Genomic DNA, 23,567 nt, shown 5'->3' with positions numbered 1-23,567 from the left:
AACTGACTAGTGATTAATTGATGAGACAGAGTGTAACTTTAATCTGCTATCCCGAGTTAAAGTAATTACTGGTATGAAAGGTGCGAAACACAGAGAACGAATCCCTTGGTATACCCGTTGAGCTTTCTTTCTGTTCTCAGTGGTGCCTCGAAGGTGATTGTGTTTAGGGGCATTCATACATTAGTTAGTGCTGCATTGACTCGGTCTACTCAAATCGCATATTGGAGGCATATCTACTTACAAGATTTTACAAGTGAAAATACCCACGTGTTAATGTCTATCACTTAAAAACATGTTACGTCCTTTGTTGTGTGATATATACAGTACAGTGCATGGTGTTATGAGCAATTTCGCAAACCAAGTATTTGTAGTGACGGAAACCCTTGGGAAATCTCCTGGACAGTGTTCGTAGGTGTTAGCGATATATGTTACTTGCAAATTAGCATTCAAGATATATGCACTTGTGTTTGATTCGTTACAACTAAATCTGTCTCAAACAGACACACACACGCACACACACATGCACGCACGCACACACGCACACACTTACGCACACACGCTTTAGTTCGACATGCGGTTATCGTCTATCGTCAAATGGTTGTAAAGGGTGTTTTCTGCCGTGACTGAAACTCTTCAGGGAAAACTAGTAAAGTGTGGGTGTGTTCAATTTAGTTAGGATCTGTAATGGGACACATAGATCTGGACCTATAGTGACCTAAAGTGTGAGTTTTTTTACACCGCTATTAGCAGTATTCCCAGCATTATCCCCCACGGGGCCGTCAGGAATATGCTTCACACATGGTAGAATCGAACTCGGGTCTTGAGAGTGACGAGCGAACGCGTTAACCACTATGCTATCCCATCACTCCCAATAGTGTCCAAACTGTATCCATTGAGAAACGCAAATCTAGTGTCAAGACACGTGGAAATGTTACCTAAAACTGCTTCGTTTCTATCGTCGATCAACATAATGTTACCCAGACAAACCAAGATATCCACAAATATATAAACTCCACAATGGTAATATAACCACTGGGGACACAACCCGTTGGAAATAATATCAGATCTGGCTATAACCCCCCAACTTCTCCATCAGATACGTATGGTGAGCACAATCTGTTTTCAACGTTAATGACTGGCTGATCTGATGCCGTTCTTCAAATCAATAGATCCGTGTCTCCCACACTGCACCGTAAGTCGTGATCCAGGAGAAAGCGGGAACAGCATTGTCTACACTAAAAGAAAGACTCCGTGTTGTTACGTTGTCTTTCCTCTGCTACCAACTCTTATTTATTTTCAGACTGGCCATACTAATTCATGACTACAGTCGATAGGTCTCTCACGATATTCCAGACACAATAAAATACTATACCGCTTATACAACATATAGTAGAAGTCCATTACGGCTCTTATCTACTTAAGATATGACCTTTTACAAAACAAACCTTGCATTATCAATCTAGGACTGCAATTAAGAGATATTCTTCCACTTAAATTATCTCTCTTTTCATGTAATTGCAGTATATGTGTCTGTGTGTGAAAATAGTTTGCAATTCCATTTGTCTCATCAGTGACAAAACTATATCCGACAGATCCGTTTTTGACCTGCAACATATGCTCCAGTGTATCTTTCAAATGAACAGTTGCCATGCCTTTGAAAGCAGGAATCGTGCAATGAGCAACATATGCTAAAATATGTAACAGTTATTATTCTTGAATGTTAATTAAAGGGACCCGTGAAAATCTGGGTTAGAATTGATCTTCAGTAATCTTCAGAGGCAAATAACGGGATCGGGTGGTCAGGATCGCTGGCTTGGTTGACACATGTCATCGTATCCCAGTTGCCCGGATAAATGCCCATGCTGTGTGTCACTATTCTCCGGTCCAGACACGATTACATACAGACCGCCGCCATATAGCTGGAATACGGCTTAGAGAGACGTAAACTCAGCGTACTCACTCACCATGGATGGGTTTCTCGCTTTCATTCATTTTCATTAATCACATTTGCATGGATAAAGTAGACACGTACTCGTTTAAACAAAGCGAGTTGTAGTTCTTCTGTTCTGTTAACTAAACATAAATATTTGTCAAAACGGTCGAGTAAAACGTCTTGATGTATTATTGTATAAATCTTTCACAATGTACAACTAGGACCGTGATCTGACAGTCATTCTAATAACTCGGTGGTATATGATATATGCTTTTAAACGTTTTACACTACATTCTGCTTCGTGCATATTCATTGCTTGACATTATCAGTTTACCATGTGTTTTCACATTCAGTATGACTGAATTTAAGTTTCTCCGTTTTGTTCTTTCATACGAATCTTTATTTATTAGTGGTATTCACAGAAGCCAATGCACGTAGAAGGAATACAGTGTCACAAGCTCAGTAGGTGCAATAACGTTTGTGCATGTCATACTGTTACACTTTGACAACACGATGTCTTCGTTAACCATTTTCTTCCAATGAAGGATTTCTTGAAGGCTATAGAGCAAACATGAAAACAGTCTCCTTGAGAGTTCCATAGCCGATTAAAGTAGTACTCTCTAAACACACATTTATTATGCATATAACAGAAACAGTTAAAAAACGACATAAAATTTCAAATTTACATATGTGTCCTGAATGATATCAATAGCATTAATATAATCGTGGGCTGTGATGCAAATATTATCTAAAAGGCAAAGAAAGTGTATTCCCGTGGCTGCCATGTTGCCTAGAACAAAGAGCGAACCGCTATTCGGCTAAAGACCAGTGAGACTTGAACGTTTACGACAAGTTTTCCCTTTCTAGATAAGCGATTTGTCCTGGGACGCGTTACAAGCAATTTTTCACAATTAAAGATGTTCGTGAGTCATAGAGGCGGCTTTACAGATGTAAATATGCCGGCTATTTAGCCCATTTGGTGGGGCACATGGGGGATGGCAGTACGTGGTATGAGGTTGTGAAGTAGCGGCATCACTGCAGGATATTACACGAATACACACCACTGACGTTCATTACCCTTGTGGCAAGGGCAGCCCGTAAACCAAACCGATGGTGGCTTGTGGATAGAGAGGTAGTCACCCGAATGCAACTGGTCATGTACCTGTGTCACATACATGCGTACCAAGTTTAGTTTCCAGAAATACATTCTGTAATTTGAACACATTAATATAAATAAAATATAAGATGAATAAAAACTTACTTCATGGAACCAACATTTACATTATATCACAATATACTATTGATAATTTGAATATTTAATGATTCAGTATCTTTTCTTCAATGCATTAACTAATCCTGACTGAGAATGTTGTTGTTGTCTCAATTCGAATTGAGAAAATCCATCTGCAAAAACAGATTTTGATATCAGTAGATGGTATCATATGACCGAGACGTCCAACATTTAAGCCTCTGTTCACCCAGCAGAGAATGGGTACCCGATGGAATAAGTCATGTAACCACTAACCTTCTAGTCCCTAACTTCTAGCTTGGGTTAACCGGGGTAATGATAATCAGATAATAATCAAGGTTGTTGGTAGTAATCCTATCTACTGTCCGAATTACGAATGCGTGACTGTTTTCGGTGAGAAAATATAGACGGTAGAATGAAATAAAATTTCACAGCGCTATCACATGATGTGATTCTCCTTTCTCTCACCAATCAGACAAACCAGTGATAGATTTAAGAACAAGCTATAAGCATCCTACAATAGGCATAGTTTGGGACCAATTCTGACCCTGGGACCCATTGAGTTGCTGCAGCTGACCTTAGTGAGTTATTCATTATCATTTATGTTCACCTTTCTGTTACACTTAACCTAGTGGTGTATGTACACCCATGGGCGGACAGTGAGTGAGTATGGTTTTAGCAATATTCCAGCAATATCACGACAGGGAACACCCCCAAAAATGGCCTTCGCACATTGTATCCATATGGGGAATCGAACCCGGGTCTTCGGCATGACGAGCCAACTTTTTACCCACGTGTTTAGTGTTATATTTGGTTTGGCCTAGATTTCGAGCTTACCACACATACGTAGTCCACGTTAAGGTTCATTCCTCGATTCACGAGAGCTGCTTCCCTGTAAGATGAACCGGATTAACTGCACACTTGATAATACATTCTGTCACTGATAAATGCTAGATTTCAAGGTTAACGGATTAAAAAGTAGGGGAAAGGGTTTATCGCATGTGTTTTCTTTTACAGTGACAAGAACAGTTCTTGTCTAAATGACTGTATCTCATTGTGTGACTATTTATACTATATAATTAGAAAAAATAACCTTTGTGTATACTTTTAATAGCGAGGTTAGCAAGGCACGCAACATAAAATAAATACAAGTGAACTTGGCATAAAAGCTATCGTGTATTATATTAATATTCCACAGATCAGGAAAAATCGTCAAAATATGACACAAGTCATTATCACTGACCGAGGTCAAGGTAACAATCATCTGTTCTCAATATCGGTTATGGTCGTCATGAGAGTCCAGAACTGCCTGGCATCGTCGCCCCATGAAAGCAATCAGATTACGAATTATAACCTGGGCAATGTTCAACCACTCATCCTCCGATGCTTGTGCCAACTGCTGCGGTTCTGTGGCTGTTGCTGGCGTGATCGCAGGCGTTGATCAAGATCGCCTGTTGGGGTTAAGATCTGCAGATCCTGAGGGCCCTGGCAGTACTTACCTGTTGTGGTTCCTCCACAATGGGGTAGTCAATCTTACTTTGTGAAGTTGGGCGCTGTCATATTGAAGAATGGCGTTTGCTCGATACATGATGGGACAGACGTGTTCCTGATGAAATTTATTTAGGTGACATGTGACGTACCCATTCTGGACGTGTACTGAGTCTGTTCTACCGGTATGGGAGATGGTGACCAACATCCTTACACCTCCACCACCAAACCTGTCCTCTTCCAGTATACATGCTAAAAATAACGTTCCCCGCGACGACCGCAAGCACAAAATCTATGTACGGAGGAGCCAAATTAAACACGACTCCATCGCTGTTATGACCATATTCCGTATAATTGACATCGATGCAAAGGCACATAGTATACTATAAATACTGTATTCAGTGCTGTCAGTAGTAGAAACCAAGCTAATTATTAAACCAAGCGTACAAGGGTGCTAAAATGTTCATGGAATAAGGAATTGTAAAGTAAAATGGTTGCCTCATTGCAAACATCACCTTTACAAGATAATGTCTACATTTTTATGTGAGCATATACCGATTGAAAACCCATTTACATATGTAGCACGCACAATGACTTCTCCGCGATGCGCAGTATGGACACAAATATTTTCTTCATATCAAAAATTTGTCACACCTTCCATCGAGTTAGTCGCAACACGTATATAGTGATTCACTCGTAATACACACACTTTACCAGGTTCCTAACTGGCGAAATCCAAATGGAGTTACAGTACTGGAAAATAGTTGGTCATTTTTCATTATCTCAGAGAGATAAATAGATTGGAGAAATGCGATGGCACATTCCTTTACCTACTGGGCTTCAGGAAGGAAAAATGTTCCAGATTTCGTTCGTGCATATTTAGCTCACAGTACAGTATTCAAAAGTGTGGTGCAACGCCCATCTGTCAGTTAACGACTGAGGTGACAAACCTGAAACGCTAAGAGAATATCGAGTCCCGATCTAGAACAGATTTGTTCATGGCGATCAACTGATAATGTGTTTGGTGGAACACACAGACTTATAAAAAGGAAATGTTTTTCGAATGTCGATTTAGAACTTAATCTTCAAGAGCATGTGTTGGACTACCATGTGATCCGGGTCACGACTTGACTTTGAACAAGTTAACTTATATAGGAAATCCTCTAGATGAAAACAGGAGTGATAAAATAACAGGAGGAGAGGAGGGACGGTAGGATTCAGTTAATTGTACTATATATAGAAAAATGAAAGCTTCATTAAATCAAAATAAAAAAAATAACGTAAAGAATGTCAAGAATATTATAGAGATTCAACCAAAGCGTTGGGTAGATGGGATTCATTTAGACAGCTTACGGGAATAATATAACAAGAATTTAACATTTGAGCAAAAACAGTTTGACAGAAAAAAACTAAGAGAAACATTTATAAAACACATTCACGAATCGTCAGAAAAAAGTATAATGACGAGGCCAGATGTCCCTGAAACGTGTGCGAATACGTTGTGCGATACTTTAGGGTTGTTTTCGTGAATGTGTTATCCTCTGACTTATTGTTTTAGATATCTCCTGTCTGTGGGGGAAGAACATGAAATGTCCAATATAAACTCACAAAGAAGCTAATTAAGCACTCCCAGTATATTTGCAGTGACAGGTTTTCAGCACACACATAAAACGTCTTGTGGTGACCACAATGGGAAAGTTTTTCTGGCCGTTATGATCTTTTGACTCATAACAAATAGCAACAGGATTACAATCCATGTTGATTTTATGATAATTGCTCATTTAAAAACACACTGATTTTCATAGAAAACCATGTGTGCACATGTATCGCCCTTGCATGTTTAATGTTGAATTTATGGGTGAATATGAACATTCCAAATGTCATTTTGCGTGTCTTACACGATACAAATCAATACCTTCCATGTGACTTAAGAGAGCCAGCTCCTCATCATACTTCTGCCAGCTTCCTCATCCTCTTCAAATTCGGCCAGGTTATGTACAGGAAGATCCTTTTTTCGTACACGACGACCAATCATGTCCCAGTTGTGCTCCAAAGAGTTAATTAAGATCGGGGTTCGTTCAATCCTGAGAAATGTTAAGGATGCTTAACTACGTTCTCGGTGTATACATTGTCTATATTTTCTACAACATTTGCAAAACCAGTCAGATGTAATCTGAAAGAAGGATCCAAGAAGGATGGGACGTGATGTACATGATGCCTCACCCTTCAGATATCTCCAGATATGTACACAGCTATTTCAATGCCCATAATTAATGCACTAGTGGCAAGACTTATTAACACAAGATAACCACTGTGGAGCAATGATTGCCAATAGCTATCTATCTCACCTGTCACTCTTTGTGACAATCTAGGCCTGTTTAGCTGGTCTGCAAGTGTGCACCACTAACACTATTTACCGTTGTCTACAACTGAATGGAACTATTTTGCACTTACAAAACCTTTTGTCACTGCCTACCGCTGTCTTCCACAAATTACCACTTGACCAAATTTTACCACTAGATATCGATGTTTACCATTGTTTGACACCAGTTCCCATTGTCTCCAACAGTATCACGGTCTGTCACTGTCTAAGCTGAGTACTGCTACCACCCACAACCAAGGAAGCATGGTAAATAAAATTTACTTAAAGCTGCAAATATTTGTGTATTATGAGGCTTTAACGGTTACAACATCGTGTTGTAACATCATCCCCAACACAATAATCCAGCAAGACAAGTAACAAGAGCAACACTATGACACAACGCATAAACCGTAACCATTGTCATCGAGGTGCAAACTAAACAGTTCACAGAAAACACAGAACAATTATGCCAGAATCATTACTTCAACACCAATAAGAAGAACGTCCCTCGAGACATCTAGAAAGCTCTATATACGTATTTCCATGGCCTTTCTAGTCTGTTTAATACTTGCACCTACTTGCTCGCATGTCTGCAGTGGTCTCTTGTGACGAACGTGTCGACGGTAATCATGTTCCGTAAGCTCGACATGGGACAGGAACGTGACAGTCTTTCTCTAAGCAACATTTTATCAAGTCCGTCGAGCTTCACTGATTCCCGTGGGAACAGATCTGGCTGCGACTATGGTTCATGGATGGTTGTGAATCATCATGTGTAGTCACAATCAGAGGGGCATCCTGAAGGTCATGTTACCAAGTATTTCACTACCATCACTGTCATGGTTTATTAACATATGAAGAAAGTGCTTCAGTGTGAAGCTGGTTGTTAGGGTCGCATGTGCAACTGTTTGAGAGAGTAATTTTCATTACTAATGTGTGCTTTGTAAACGAAAGTATATTTCACGTGAAACATCACTAGCGCTGTGAGCTAAGTGCTGACGTTCGGTGTGTAGGGTCGTGGCATATAGTTGTATGAATCTGGTGTTTCGTGCTGTTCAAGTGTTGCTTTTGGTCCTCCACATCGTTGTTCACGTACTACACAGAAGTATTGAACGATCAAGAGCCTCTCTGTTTCAAGCTTAACTTAGCTAAACTATTTTCAATGAGTTCTTACCCCAACAGTTATATACCGGTAACAATGTCTGCACCTCATATGTTTTTCAAAGGTCAACGTGGCTTATTTGGGCTTTTTAACGGTATGTGTTTGGACGTGAATAAAACTGAAACGTGCAGCTTCAGTGTTTCTTTGAATAACGTTATTTGCCCTCCAATATCGATCGCCCTGTCAAGCTTCGAAGTAAAACTAGGTACCATAAGAAACAGTGAATAAAAAGTGGCCATTCTTAAAATGAACTTTCATTCCATAATTAGACATTCTTGGTCTGCAAATTCGTAAACCTAAGTAATACAAACACCTTAGTATAATTATAGGTAGCACGCAAACACTATGCGATATTGTTGTCGAAATATGGAGCCAATAGGAATGACAGTTGTGCCCTTGTTGACCTAGCAAATCGTATAGCCGTCATCGCGGAACCAATACTAGCACTGTGGCAACCAATTACTTAGGTTCGACCTTGTGAGGCGTCAAACAGGTAATATATGTGTGATGGTTTCTGGTCTAAGTGCGGCAGTCATGTCCATGTCTTTTCCACGTCTTCTTTTTCTAAAGTGGGTATCACAGGCGACGCCTGTTTGCACTAAGGCCATCATTATCATTTGTTTTTAGTGTTCTTCATTTTGGATCTAAGCATAGTTCCAGACCATGACTGCCCAAGGTTGTATTATACAACGTGGGAGTCAGTCAAAGTAGATTGTTTTAGTTCAAATTTTTATTACAATTACAACGGCATAAGATACAACTACATGTACATACAACCATGAATGTACTTCTGAGTAATGGTTTGTTTCGTCTAGTTATGAGCTGTCTAACATGATCCCATGAGTGCGTCATGTTATTAAAAACTTCGCCACAAAAACATTGAGTTATATCTTTTGAGATTGCTAGAAGTGCACACCAGAGTCAACCTACGTTGTAAGGTAGAGCCTTAATCAACCTTTACCAACAAAACGAGGAGTGTAATTCTTTTCTACCGTTTATTAGTTCCTTTGATGGTATGGGTCATATGCACTCAGAGTGATACTGACACTGTTTCGTCTTCAATTGCTAGCTGTGTCTTTGGTTTATGTACAAGGTGCTCATTCGACAAGACTAGACACGAGACCAGTGGGAGAGTTTGAATCAGTGGGATATGCCTACCTGAGACATTTGAACAGCTATAGTAAGCAGGGGCCATTAGCGCGTTTGACATTTGCTGGTTATTATGGAAACAAGGAAATAAACAAGGAGTTTTATTCCCAGTGGGTGAATCAAGGAAATGGGAAGCTGTAAAGAACATGGCTGAGAACCGTTGCACAAGCTCTTTGGAAACCTACGCTGGTACTGAGGAAGCAACAATGTCTTTTCGACATGGCGGCTGCTGTTGCCGAGCGAAGAGCTGCCTGTTAATTGAACCTAACATAAAACATTTGGTTTTATGGGCGGTGTGTCGCCATTGAAGCCATAGTTTATGGTTTATATGTTAATTTTAATGTTTATCGCTGTTATGGTTAACTATGATCTTAGATCATTGTTAAATGGTTCTTACCCTTCTCTCCATGTTCGGACTGAAAATGGAAACATTTGGAAACACTAGAATTCATATTTTGATCTAATTTGAAATGCTATTTCTATAATTATCACAATCTTATTCGTTTATCATATTATTAGTTTATCTATAAAATAACTTACAATAATGCTTTTAAAATGTTCATGCTGAGTGAAAACTTGCGGAATTTATTTATGTGATCTTTTGAAAGCCTAGTTAATGTTTCATGAAGAAATATCATGTATCATGATATTGCACTGAATAAATAATGCTTGTTGCTGTAGCTCGCACAATACTTATGTCTCATTGAAATATGATTTAAAAACATTTGTATTTAAATGAGAAGGCTTAAAACTAAGTGTCGCATACAGTTCGCCCAAAATGTCAGATGTCAGATCTTTGTTCTTGATCTTTTTGCAGATGTTCTTCTTTACCGATTCTTGTTTGACAATAATGGTCTAATTTTAGCGAATTGAAACATGTGTCCATTTTTGTGAAATATATCGTATTCTTTCGGTACCTGACCTGCAGTATCATAAGTCAGTATCATTCATCAATGACATGGGGAGGTTGTAACCTGTGACAGATTCGTTTAAATCTTGTGTCATGCCATATTTGTAGTGGTACTGACACTTTTATTGCCATGTTTCCTTTGTTCTGATTGAATCTATTTTTCAACATATACTTGATAATCCCGCTGTACATTTTGATGAAACAAGCGATTGCAACCTAACACTAAGCCTTCTCTTATGTTTCTACTTTCTAGTTGACATTTTTGTATGGTGTCCTTAACTTTTAAGGATTTTTACTTGAGCTCATTTTGTATATAATATTTGATTTTGTGAAATAAGTCAGTGTTTATTCGGATACTAATCCACTCCCTCAACCTATTAAGATAAGCCTTAACACATCTCTGATTTTTGTGACATGACCCATCTCTGAAAACTCTCAAGACAACAGGACTCGGAGATGACTGCTAATTCGTCAAAGAACCTTGTATCACGGAACTGGAAATCGTTTATAGAGAAACCACTATCTTTCTTTCTTTTTAATAATATGTTAAGGTATGTATTGTGACACTATTACTCTAGTTCTGGCAACCCTTTGGGAGGTTGAAGTTGGTATAAAAGGAAAAACATCATTTAAAGCAAGCCTATATTCAATTGTTCAGAGTTAAAACTCTGATAGAAATAACAATCATGTTATACTCAAAATAATGTTGGGTTAATTATTTAGCTGGCTACATACAACTTTGGAAATGCTAAAGAAAATGCTCACATTTGACAAGACCTTTCAAACCTCGAACAGCCATCAAAAGTATCATTGTTGAATATGGGAAATAGTCTCTTTCATGTATGGAGGAAAATAGAGTCTTACTAAGTGATGGCAAAGCTGTATCAATCGCAACGCGACATATGTTTGAGACGGCCTATTTGGGAAATGAAGACACCATTTCTTGGCGAGAGCAAAATGGAAACTTTTTACAATATGACATTCTCTCCGAGTGAAAGTTTAAAAAATATATGTGTGTGAAGGTGAGGACGATGTTTGGATGTTGTCACTAGAAACATTTTGCCGGTGTAGGGGGACATCGTGTAGAAAACAAACCGAAACCATCCTATGCGAGCGGGATGATTTGATTTGAAAATGTCGCATGTTGGGTAAACAGACAGGAGGACAATGCTGTTGACTTGTGATGTTATTTTGACTGTAAAATGTGCAGCTCTCAAAACATCAGTGCGGTTTGTAACGGCTACATTTTCATTTCTGTGTGAGCTGTCAGAAGACGCTTCTACTTCAACGGAGTGTCATCCTTCCAGCGTACACTTGTCATCATGCTTCTTTGTATGACAGGAGAGAGGTTCTTCCAGCTGAACATCCGACCACCCCACTCTCGTCAGTCATGATTGAACTCCATCTGTATCGCCTATGTTTGGCTCCGCTTGAACTATGAAATCGTTGTCTACGCCTCAATTCTGTTGTCTTTAGACAGTATCTGGATTCACCAGTGAAACACTCTGAAGCCAAGTCTTGGTCTGTCCAAATGACGTCTTGGCCAGGCCAATCAAAATGTGCCTGCTCATTATCTTTAAAGATGTCGAGTTTGTGGGTTACATAACTGGACCCAAGCTTCACGGACGATTACGAAAATAAAAAAGAGTTCAAACTGGCGTTCCGCAGGTCGTTTCGGAGGGTCGTGGTAGTCACGAAGTCTTGTTGTATTCAGGAGAATCCAGTCTGTCTGTTGGGTCATGGAGAGATTATGCTGGATCGGTGATCCAAACATATTGATCCCATATCATGCTGTTCACACGTAGGCTTACATCAAAAGCGTTAACCCTGTGAAGTTGTGTTGACTCGGGTCCAAGCATGCCTATGCATCTGCTCAATTCGTCGGTTGTTAAACGACGCCTTAGACTTCATAAATGCATTCAGTTGTTGCATCGTCAGAAGCAAACGTCTGTATACAAACAATCACGGCTTTTCATGCACTTCGAGCAGACTGCGTGGATAAGTTGTGCCATGTTTCATCATGAAAGTACAGATCCGTAGAAATAAAACTAGCTTTCTCTACCTCTGTTGCACAATATTCTGCCGCCATAAACACTTGATCCTTAGTAAACTTTGAATGGTATAGTTCAAATGGGCCAGTCCTCCAAGCCCCACAATTTGTTTGGGTTCTGTTCTCCGCAGGGAGCTGAAAACAATAACCGGCATGCATGTGATTCCATCTGCCTGGAAACCAAACTGCCTTTGAAACGTCGTTGGTAAATGTGCAAGAGCGTTACGTATGTATATGTTATTGAAATGCGTTGCCAAATGTAGAAGACAATCTTATACATCGAGAGAGCATATGTACATGCACTGCAATGCTTGTGTATGGAATCATAATGTAACAGATATGGACATTCTTCGGTATAGACATAGGTAGGTATGTGATTCCTTGACAGTAACTAACACTTTTTCTAAACTATCGGATAATACCGATCGGAAGGGATTAATTTTCATCTTCAATGCTTTAATTAAGGAACAAACTACAATTAAATGTCAGAAATCGTGGACCTGTTTCGGCATGTAAGACTCATACCTGATATATACTCAACTAGGTGCCTCTTTTCGTATGTATTGGAACGTAATATCCACCATAACAGACATAGATATATGACGCGCAAGTTAAACTACAATTATACAGTTGTACTATAAGAATACAGAACTATTGAAACTGATCTAGTAAGACTCGCTTGAGTGGCATTTTTACAAATTGGAAGTGAGATAGAACAAGTATATTTATGTATGACAACTTGTTTAATTGTAAAGCACGCCGTTTCGATATAGGTTCTTGTATCGTTTTCAAGTGTGTCTTAAACCTGTATCGAAACGTCGTGCTCTAGAATTAAAGAAGTTGCCATCGATGTATACTTGTTCTCGATGATCGCACATGCCAGTGTGGGTCTCCACGTGAGAATGCTGTACACTATGTCTCTATGCTACATGTTCCAGAGATATGCTATGTCTGTCCATATAGTCCATATGTATATAATCCAAACAAAATTGTCACTTATATTCCTCAATCTCTGTGTTTGACCTGTTTCATAAATTTCATATTTCTACACCGAAAATCTGTCCATGTACCATCTAGGAAGGGTCTTTTTTCACTTGGGCCCAAATCTTCTTTCATGAATAAAATATGTTTAAAACGGCCAATATTTATAAATAACACTTACTAAGTTTTCATTTTCTGCTGCTTTCAAATAACAAAACTGACAAATTGTGTTTTCTCTTATGATCCTCATATATCTTTATAACTATATAACATAAATAATGGGTCTGAATTATAGATAAATCTTGCAAATCCAATTCAAAAAGATGCAAGTGTCACATTAATACGAATTGCTCTCTACTCTCTATAGAAACTTTTGGAATAGTGATATATCATAGATTATAATGATTGCGAACAATGCCACATTTAAATGTACACATCTTTTAAGGTCTGGGAAAACATCCTTGAACTATACTGGTGTATCCGTTGCCTATTCTACCCATAGATCGTCATAGCCACATGAACAAAACTGATGCTTACACAGAAGATGCCCAGTGAGTCTGTCGCTATTGATCACATGGTAACGTCATAATATAACATTTTGATAATTTGTTGCATGCAGTTCAACTAATATAATCCAGAATGTTATCGTCTTTGGCTTTGCAAACATGGATAAAGAGTATTGTTCACACTCTAAGTTTACAGATGTATCTGGTGTCACACCTGGAATTCTGTTATATCAATGTACTCTTTCTACAACATCAACAATTGCAAACCGGAACCTTCTTCCCCCGTAACCAAAGTACACACATTTTTGTATCGAAAATCGGAAATCTTTTTAACTTGCATGGCGTCTTTGCTAGGATGCACCTACCACAACAATCTATTTGTAAAGTATACACCTAAATACGTATGGCATGATACGGTATGTAATGATTACCCTTTATAAAACCAATTTCCTTCTGCTCGTCCAGCTGGTGTAACACCATATAAAAGGACAGCAGCTATTGTAAATGTATTCTTTTACTCCGACGATTATGGCCTTCACAATTTCTAATCATATTTTATCTGAACATGCTGGAAACAGCATTTGAATTTTTTATCAGTATCAAATTGAAATCAATTCTGATACATTTGTGACAACAGATAATTACGGGCCTTCAAAAATAAAACGAAAACTGTATAATTTTCGACTTTCAAAACATCAAACATATATTCAAGGCATTAAATTCTGTTATTGACTCACATGATTCAAATTTCATGCCAGTGAGGATAACAAGCGTATCAAAATTTTCCTGCATGCAAAAAAGTTAAATATCCTCACAGATGGTGCGAGACAAACAGAAATTGATTAAATTACGTAAAGTCTAGAATGGTTCATTAACAATCAGATCCGACATGTCACTGGCCAACATGCCACTTAAGTTGCCATGCCATTACACATCACAGATATATGTTACTTTATTGGGAAGAGAAGACTCCTTTGAGCTTGGAAAGAGGTGTTCTATTTGTACAAGGCTAATTGAACCCAATGTCTGTTAGTATTAATCATGTTCGCGGTTCACGAGTCGACACCAGCTACCACGAAATCGAACCTCCTGATTCTCTCTCCCCCACTGTCATTTATCTTTCTTCCCCAGCAGCTCCGACATTGCTGGGTAATCCATGAGCGGCCATGGTGGGCAATGTACATTTTGTTAGCATTACCAACAGCATTTATTAGATTATATTAAGAATTAGTTCGATCTCAGAGCGTTTATCTTTAATCGAAGTTGAAGGGGATTCTAATGACAAGTGATAGGAAAGGCGGGTTACATACAGTCATGCGATAAGGCGAGGGAGCAGGGCCAGACAACATGCTTACACCCTTTCCACGCAAACTCTTTAACACAACTATTGCTCTCAGAAAGGAAAATATATGGAATTTCAATACTTTGGCTTTTACGGGGACGGTTTTGTTGATGTTTAATTTAACATTGCTTATGTCACTGTAATAACTTAAGTGAAAATATTCAATAAATTGGTGTGCTCCTCCATACTGTACCAAGAAAGAGCCTACCTTGCCCATATAAAGGCACCGAATGAGTCATAAAAGGGACAGTTATTGTTCCACTGGGAAGACACTAGTATGTACCACGTCGCTACAATTTACATTACAATCGACTAATTGGGTATTTATGTATATGTGCGAGGGACTTAAAGAAAAACCTGCATATGAAAATTTGAAACTGTATTTTCAGCACCTTTATCTGAAGTAAGAAAATGTTAGTCTAATTAATCATTATGGCCGTTGTGGTACTTAATACAAACACGTTTCATGGAAATGAAACCCTTCGTCCATTCCTGCAAACTGCTGCCTGTCTCAAAAGATGGCAGAGACGCTGCGCGGGTATTGTTCCACTTCTCAATATAGAGACATTCTGACAGATGTTTTTCTCATTTACTAGCATGAACTGAAAAACAGTTTCGCCTATCCATGAAGGGAAAACACTGGTCATAGCAACTGTCAACGCATCCTTCAAATACAATTTGATATGCATATCATTTCAGTATTATTGATGCTATTTTTTAAACTTGACACTGGAGGTTTTTCCTGATTTCTTCAGCTTGTGTGTACATTTTTTTCCAATATCTAATTATATTTTGTGTTTGGAGAGGGAGTTAAGTACCTTTGTGAAATATTGTCATCAAATGATTTAAGTTGTATAAAATATTTACTGTTCAATATACACCACTTGCCTATGTAAAACAGGAATAGGTGCCTCTGATATTCTAAGAATATCATCGAGCATTTCAGTCATGACAAGGTGTTTTTACGAATGTGTCGGAATTGGACATTCAACTATTACACGGGGAAAGTAGTAAAAAATTCTCTTTGGATATCTTTCAGGCGGTCAAAAGACTTTGTATTCATTCATCACGCTCACAGTATATAACGCCAAGCTAAATTTACCGTATTAAACATGGTGTATTGCTCAACGCGGAGTTTTACAATGTTACCACACCGTGTTGAGCAATAGACTGTGCAGCTAAAAAAAAACATAGGTATCATCAGAAATATTTATCAAGTGCATTCATTCTTATATGATCAAGTTATTTGTGTACGACGTCGAAAGTTTGTAGATTTGATTGTTGAAAATAGTTCATCAGTATGACTCTAAATGATAAAGTCTGCTGCAGACAATCCGTCTCGTGAAGAGTGGGGCAAGAATTGATCTTCAGTAAACTATCGTAACCAACGGTATCAGGTGGTCAGGTGATAGCGTAGATCGATGTTCATGCTATTGATCACTGGATTGTATGGTCCAGACTGGATTAATTGCAGGCCACCACTATATAGATGGAATGCTGCAGCGTTAAACTACACCAACTCTCTCATTCCAGACCACCCGGTAACTTATAGCATGAGCAACCATCCACATTGTCAGAGCAACGATGCTGCGTTATCAGTCAAGTAACCATCCATGTCACCTGGTTGGTGCCTCTTGCGTACGATCGTGTGTCTGTAGATATGGCCTTGGATTAAACATGACGGAACAATATAGTGTGGCCCAGCCATTTCCACAATCATAATACGATTCCAAAAACATCAAAGCATGTGTTTAGGAATCTCTTTCAGTTAGTAATGAAACCGGACGTTTAGAAAGGGTGATCGGTGCCGCCTGTTACAAATGCAAGAGAAGGCACGTCAAGTGTACCGATCGAGCATGGTAACATAGATATGTTACACGTTAGGATTATCAATGGTTTCAGGCGTAATTGTTGGCTAATGCATCAATTTGGAATCGCTCTTCACAAGTCCATGGAACGTTTTCTTTATCAAATCTTGTAATCCTGACCATACTACGTTTACGAAAAAACCGACTGACATTTCAACATGTTCCTAAATTAAATGTGCCCACACCAAAGCTTGAGCTGAATGAATACCGTTCGACATACAATGAAACTGACAGTTGTAATTTGTAGTCATCATTCATGCCCTGCAACCTTCTGGGTCATGATATTAAATGAACTCCAGCATTAATTACTGGTTCAATGTACACACACTAAGTTGAGTCCATGCTATAGCATATAGGTGATACGTACGCCACCTAGAATAGGAGTTCACAGCAATCCGCTTTGAATCATGCAAAAGTTATCTTAGCGAGAGCAAGATCTTTTCTAAACATGAACGGAAAAACAACTATTTCAATCCAATGTTTGGTTATCTATGGCCTTGTGAACTCGAGTGTTGGAGCTAATAACAATTCCGAATGGCCCCCTTGATGCCAGTAGGCTAAATAATGCTGAATGTGAGGGGGCATATCAGATTAATGTGGATTTATTGCGTGTGTTCTCTTCATTCGACCCGTCCAATATCTCGAAATTTAGAACCCCATGCCTCTGACATTTAGGTTAACATTGATATATGACCTCTACAATAGACACCATGTGTCAAACACTTGATGGACATCTGTCTATTAGATTCTTCTGGATCGAAACTGGTTACTGAATTGAAAACGGATTCTGAAACATCATCTCATATCTCGATTCAAAGTCTAACCGTCGAGCTATTAACATCATCATTCATGTTTATGCCGAATGTTGGATATAATGAATGTAAGGCGTTTTACCATGACCTCCTGGTAACAGAGAGACACCTAGCGGCTAAGACGTTCGCTCGTCACGCCGAAGAATCGGGTTCGATTTCCCACATTTCTGGTGTCCCCGCCGTGATTGGTGAAAGCGTAATATTGCTAAAAAGTAAAATGAAAACTCACTGATTCACGATATATTATTAAACTGACTTAAGGGTATGTCAAATCAGCCATACTAGTTTGCAGTATGTTACGACACTATGTAACGAGGGTGAAGTAGGTAACCAATGACTTGACACTCCTAGTTAAGCTGTGACATGTCACCTTACGGAAGGAGGAACACATTTGTAAAACCATCATAGATATGATGTCGGCAAACTATGAATAAAGATCGGTGTCTAATCCAGTCCGCTCAAATTTCTGATAAATGATGATGACTTTCAGAGTCTTCTACATTTAAAGAAAATAGGTTTAGTTTTTACAGTAATCATCTTTGCCACTAATCAGGTGAAACATGAAACCTGCTGAAATATAACCGAGTAAAAGTAATATCCTCCCAGACAGAAACCTACATATAATAACTTCAAAGAAAACACAACTCTCAACTTAGTGAGTGAACACAGAAGTGGTAATATGACGCCCTTGGTGCTTATGTTGCAATTCTTATCTGACATTTCACTTGATAAAAACATAAAGTGTGTAAAATATTGCAAAAAATGTTATGGTTATAAATGAAATATGGTCCTGGTTATTTTCAACGAATACCAAATGCTTAGTAGAATCGTTTGTACGTTGAACCGTTTTAGAACATTAAAATTCTTAAAGAAAAACGAGTTATCTTTGGGAGGTATAAATCTCTCAAAAATATATTGATGAAGATAAGGCCATTTATCAGCGAATTTCCCATGTGGGGCGTATTCATGAACGAGTTTCTAGCCGAATGAAGCCATGAGATGAATTTATTCGTTTGAGACTGTGTGTGGTCGGGCAGAATGGAGGCCAATTTGTCATGGGACATCGGGGTTTTATGTTTCTAAGCCCAATCAGCTACAGGACCACTTAGGCCTTAGCGACAACACAAAGTTCTTTGAAGCATACACCGTTAACGACGGCAATAAACATTCTTAATTTTTCGTAAAGTGAGTATTTTATTGAAGATCAAATTGGAAATATTTTACTAATTTGTAATTATTAGTTGAATTTGTTTAACAGTGGGAAATATTCCGTTGTGGGTGATAAAATCCACGTGAAAAGAGAGTGATAAAAGCTTTTGTAATTTCGCCGATGATATAAATGCTAATGCTCCATGATAGATAATCAGTTTATGTGTACCAAATAATAAAAACATATACTGAGATAGCGTCTGGTATTCTATTTGCCTCAAATAAACAAGTAATCTACTTCAGATTCGGATAAATCTATTGATCTGAATTAAAACTGAATCAGAAAGGCTAATTATTATTAACCACTCATCGAAAGTCTTTCAAATGATTTATACCCACACAGCTTTAGACAATGTTAAATTATAAATTTTTTTGATCCATGCTTTTTAGATATATGTCAAAACTGCCATCATATGCCACACTTCACAGAGAGAAGACACGTCCAAAAAAGAGATGGATGTCTCCAAATTCAGACTGAACTCCTTTTACACTGTTATTCCAAGCTTTACATAAATCTCACTCACGCATTGAGCATCGTCCTCCCGTGCTCTCTAGGTCAGAAGAATAAAAATGGCTCTTAAACGACCCTATTTATCATCAGCTACATTTCTGTTCGCAAAAATTAAATAGATTCAATTTTAAATACAAGGTTGTTTTTCTGAACCACTCGATGGAGAGTCATAAGTTCTATGTTCCATGTATGAAAACAATGTAAGACAGATTTAAGTTCAAAAATGTTTTATTCTAAATGACTGCATGAGCATAGTAATGACATACAGCATAATCATATGATATCATGGCATAACGATGTACAAATCATAGGATATCATGGCATAACGATGTACAAATCATAGGATATCATGGCATAACGATGTACAAATGAATTTCCGCAAGTTAACGCCAACAGTAAAATGCATCGGGTGCACACTGTGGAAAGAGCTGCATCGTATGTACATTACAGTCTTCGTCTGTTTGAAATAAATAAGTTCTTCGTGGTTGTTAAAACACGATCTCTACTGGTAACAAGAAAAAGGGTCATACGGAAAGTTGTAGATAGGTTCTGTAAAAGAATCTACTATTTACACATAAATAAATCAGGTTGGTATTGTTCTATTATACCCATAAATGGCCGTACACCGGACCAGTGTTATAACAAATGAACACCTTAAGTTTGGAAAATGTTTCACGTTTAAAGAGAATGGTATCATTCGACCAAATAGACCAAATACGAAGCCGTTTATAACCCTCCGGCGGTATTTTCACATTGAACAGACAATATCAATGTAAGTTCTGGAAGAAATTGAACTGGCCAGCTGAACAAATCATGTAGGTGTCCTTATGCTTGTACACCCACGTAGACTTCTCATCTAGGTTGTAATAACCAGTATATTTCTATCCACCGTGAAGTAACTGAAATATCGACTGGTAGTATGTTCACTGTTCCAGGTGACGTGTCTGCATTCTAGTAATCAATCCTTTGTTACGTAGAGATTAGTGGTGTTGTGGTCACCGATGACGTCACTATGGTTTGCAAAGTATTGTGATGTAATTAATTTTCATTGTCATATTTTCTCCTGGGACGTAAAGCTTAATTTTACCAAAGTGATATCTCCCGTGGAAGACAAGTCTTGGATCATAAATATACTTCACAGCACTGTGCAACACAAAGTCTTATACAAACATACTAATCAACGTTTTCATGATTATGCCAGAGCCGTCATGATACTGTCATCCAATAGTCTACATCAGTGTACGTGATTGAATATCATCTGACTTATGATGATACTCTACATTTGATAACAGGCATAGACATGTTATCACAACCATATATAGCGAACTTATATTTGCAAAGGATATAGGCACGACACAATAACAACTCGCATTGTCACACTCACGTATTTACAAACATGTATATGCAACATATATACACAGTGCCAAATATCTAAATGTCACAAAATATGTACAGGCTTGCCAAAACATTTCAGACTAAGATATATCGCAATTCACCGACTCATAATCCAAAACTGACATAGTTATCCAATGTATAGTATGTATACATATATATGTAAGTAGATGTTGGCCAGGGTTGCCCATAAAATAATAACGATCTGAGATATATCGCAATGAAAACTAATAGTCTGTGATATTTAATTTGCTTTAATACATTGATGTCAATGTAATTAACGGGTTGTTTGATAACGTTTCATTTTGACATAATCGCTGTCGCAGACATCTGATCAACGTAACACCTGGTGTCGAAGAAGTCTATTCATATTCGGATAGCTTCCGCATGAAAATATCAGACATACCCTTGAATAATTGGTATGTAAGCGTGATGACACCGGGTGGTCGCCTATCATGTCTTAATCAGCCAGTAACGACTGAAATAGGAGATAGGTCAATATATACTGCCCCAATAAAAACTCTCAGTAACAGAAGTGTGACAACATATTCAAAGTAGTGCACATCTGAAACCTATTTATCAGATGCATTTTTTGGGGCGTCACAAAAGAGGCACTAGTTGCAATACAACAAATTCACTTCTTTAAAGCGTTAATGGCAATCGGGAAGGGCAATGTCTCCTTGGAAACAGTGCATATAATCTGTTATATCTGAAAAAGAAAGACTGTCATCATAATCGCTCATTGGTTTGACTTCCGCCTTCCATGGTGGAACCGCGGTAGGCCCAGTCTTGCTTAACCCTAAGTACTTTTCTCATTAACACATTTCCTGAATCAATACAGACAGCGTTATGTGATACTGTACACTACTTACAAGCATGCATCTAAAACACATGATAAATATGTGTTGTGGTTAGCTTCACGTGCCTTATAATCAATCAGAACATACACAAGGAAGCATATTAACACCTGAAGATGGCGCTGTAGCTTTTGTTTAATGGAACTGACGCATTTGGTAATACCGAACTGCGTAAAATTCGCACATAAACGTTCACTGTATATCCAGATATCTGCAACCAATGAATTTATTAGTTGGTGTATTTCTGGTGTGGCCGTCTTATTCATCTTCTCAGATGTTGTTAATTATTATGCCATCAATGCGTTTTTGCACTATTCCTATTTGTCCATGGAACATCCACACATTCAAGTCTTGGAGTGGAAAACATCCACGGATGTTCATCACCGTGAGTTACAATGTTGAAGAAATACTTCTACATCTGTTCTAGTCCATCATGGAATGCTAAACCTGTTTTCGAAAATAGCGTCAGTTTTATAGGATATAGAATATGAAAAAAGAACTTGGCAATTCGACGTCCGCCTTGTTTCTTTGCTTTATTAGAATATATGCACACGTGCTATTACACAAGTCTTTCTTTTCGCTCACGGATGTTGAGGAACACGTGAAAGTCTTGAGCCAAGAGTCCTTCCTAAATGTAATTACTGGACTGTTTGAAGAACACATAATGACATGTCTTGATTAGGAAGACACTTCTTCCTCTTAAACTTTTTTCAGTTTATACAGCCATAATAAATCATAATTGCACAGTAGGTGATATATGTTCTGTGATTCTGTGCCTTGTGCTTTCCTCTTTCATGTCGGTGCTACCACTTTGAACCCAGGTTCACCAGGGTTAGCATTAAAGCTCCATTCCTTACTTGCATAGCACATACTTCACATGACATAGAAACAGTCAGCTATGGAACCACACAAATATTAATCCACATAAAACTACACTGGTTGAGCAAATGTTCTTATGTGCCTGTCCTTGGACTGTTTTAGACTGGATTGGGCTACCAGGAGCGCCTGCAAGAGAACAGAAGAACAAGCATTCAAATCATAACAGGCTCTGTCAAGGAGATTGTCCATCCCCAAACTGGTGGAACACCATGACACCTTAATGTGTTCTTGGTTCCAATACTTTGGTGTTCAAACTATATTTAGTATCTTTGGGGCATATGAAAACCATTCTAGTATGGTAAATTCATCCAGCTATGCCGAATCATCCAACAATGAAGGTGACCATCAGGGATTGTTAAAATAATGCATGTCAAACGGTGGGTGAAACCGTTTCAATCGTTATATATACAGATAACGTTATGGCATGAAAATGGTGAACTTGTACCTATGACTTGTTGGCAACAGATGATGTCCCTTTAATTCTGATGACATTGCGAACAAACAAAAGAAACACAAATGGCATTGTGTATACATAAATAAATATTTGACTATCCTATTGAATTTAACAATGAAATATTAATTGTATCGACATATATGTTGGATACATACACACAGGCAACAGACTACCCGTGCACAGGGTCGCCATATTGTTGTTGATAGTGTTGTAGGCTTTAAGAGAGTTACCCGGATCTAACTGTGGCCTCTGCTCTGGCCTCGGTGTGGGTTTCCTAGTAACGATGTTGACCACCGTGTCTCCTGGTTTCACATCCGGCGTACGGCTTGCGTGCGGGTTCCACGTTATAATTGGAATGGTTGTCGTTGTAAATGAACTTTGGGATGCCGTAGTTGGAATTATTGACGTTGTTGCTGCTGTCGTTTTTCGATTTGCTGAGTAATCTGTTGGAGAAAA

The 23,567-nt window shown here is 38.4% G+C and overlaps 1 protein-coding gene across 2 annotated transcripts in view; it reads right to left on the bottom strand.

Moving 5' to 3' along the window:
• Nucleotides 1–19,739: 19,739 nt before the first annotated feature.
• LOC137294061 (opioid-binding protein/cell adhesion molecule homolog) overlaps nt 19,740–23,567 on the bottom strand; it is a 45,842-nt gene continuing 42,014 nt past the window's right edge. Inside the window, exons 7-8 of one of the 2 annotated variants that reach the window (XM_067824991.1) lie at nt 23,342–23,554; nt 19,740–22,783 (exon numbers count right to left, since the gene is read on the bottom strand). In XM_067824991.1, coding sequence (XP_067681092.1) covers nt 22,671–22,783; nt 23,342–23,554 — 326 coding nt within the window. In that variant the 3' untranslated portion in view covers nt 19,740–22,670. Of the gene's footprint in view, nt 22,784–23,266; nt 23,555–23,567 lie in introns of both variants that reach the window. The other variant, XM_067824990.1, reaches the window with a different exon arrangement.

Source organism: Haliotis asinina, chromosome 8, assembly GCF_037392515.1.
Source record: "Haliotis asinina isolate JCU_RB_2024 chromosome 8, JCU_Hal_asi_v2, whole genome shotgun sequence".
NCBI classification, from domain to species: domain Eukaryota; kingdom Metazoa; phylum Mollusca; class Gastropoda; order Lepetellida; family Haliotidae; genus Haliotis; species Haliotis asinina.
The sequence above is the reverse complement of the archived record's forward strand: the minus strand, read 5'-3'. Positions and strand labels throughout refer to the sequence as shown.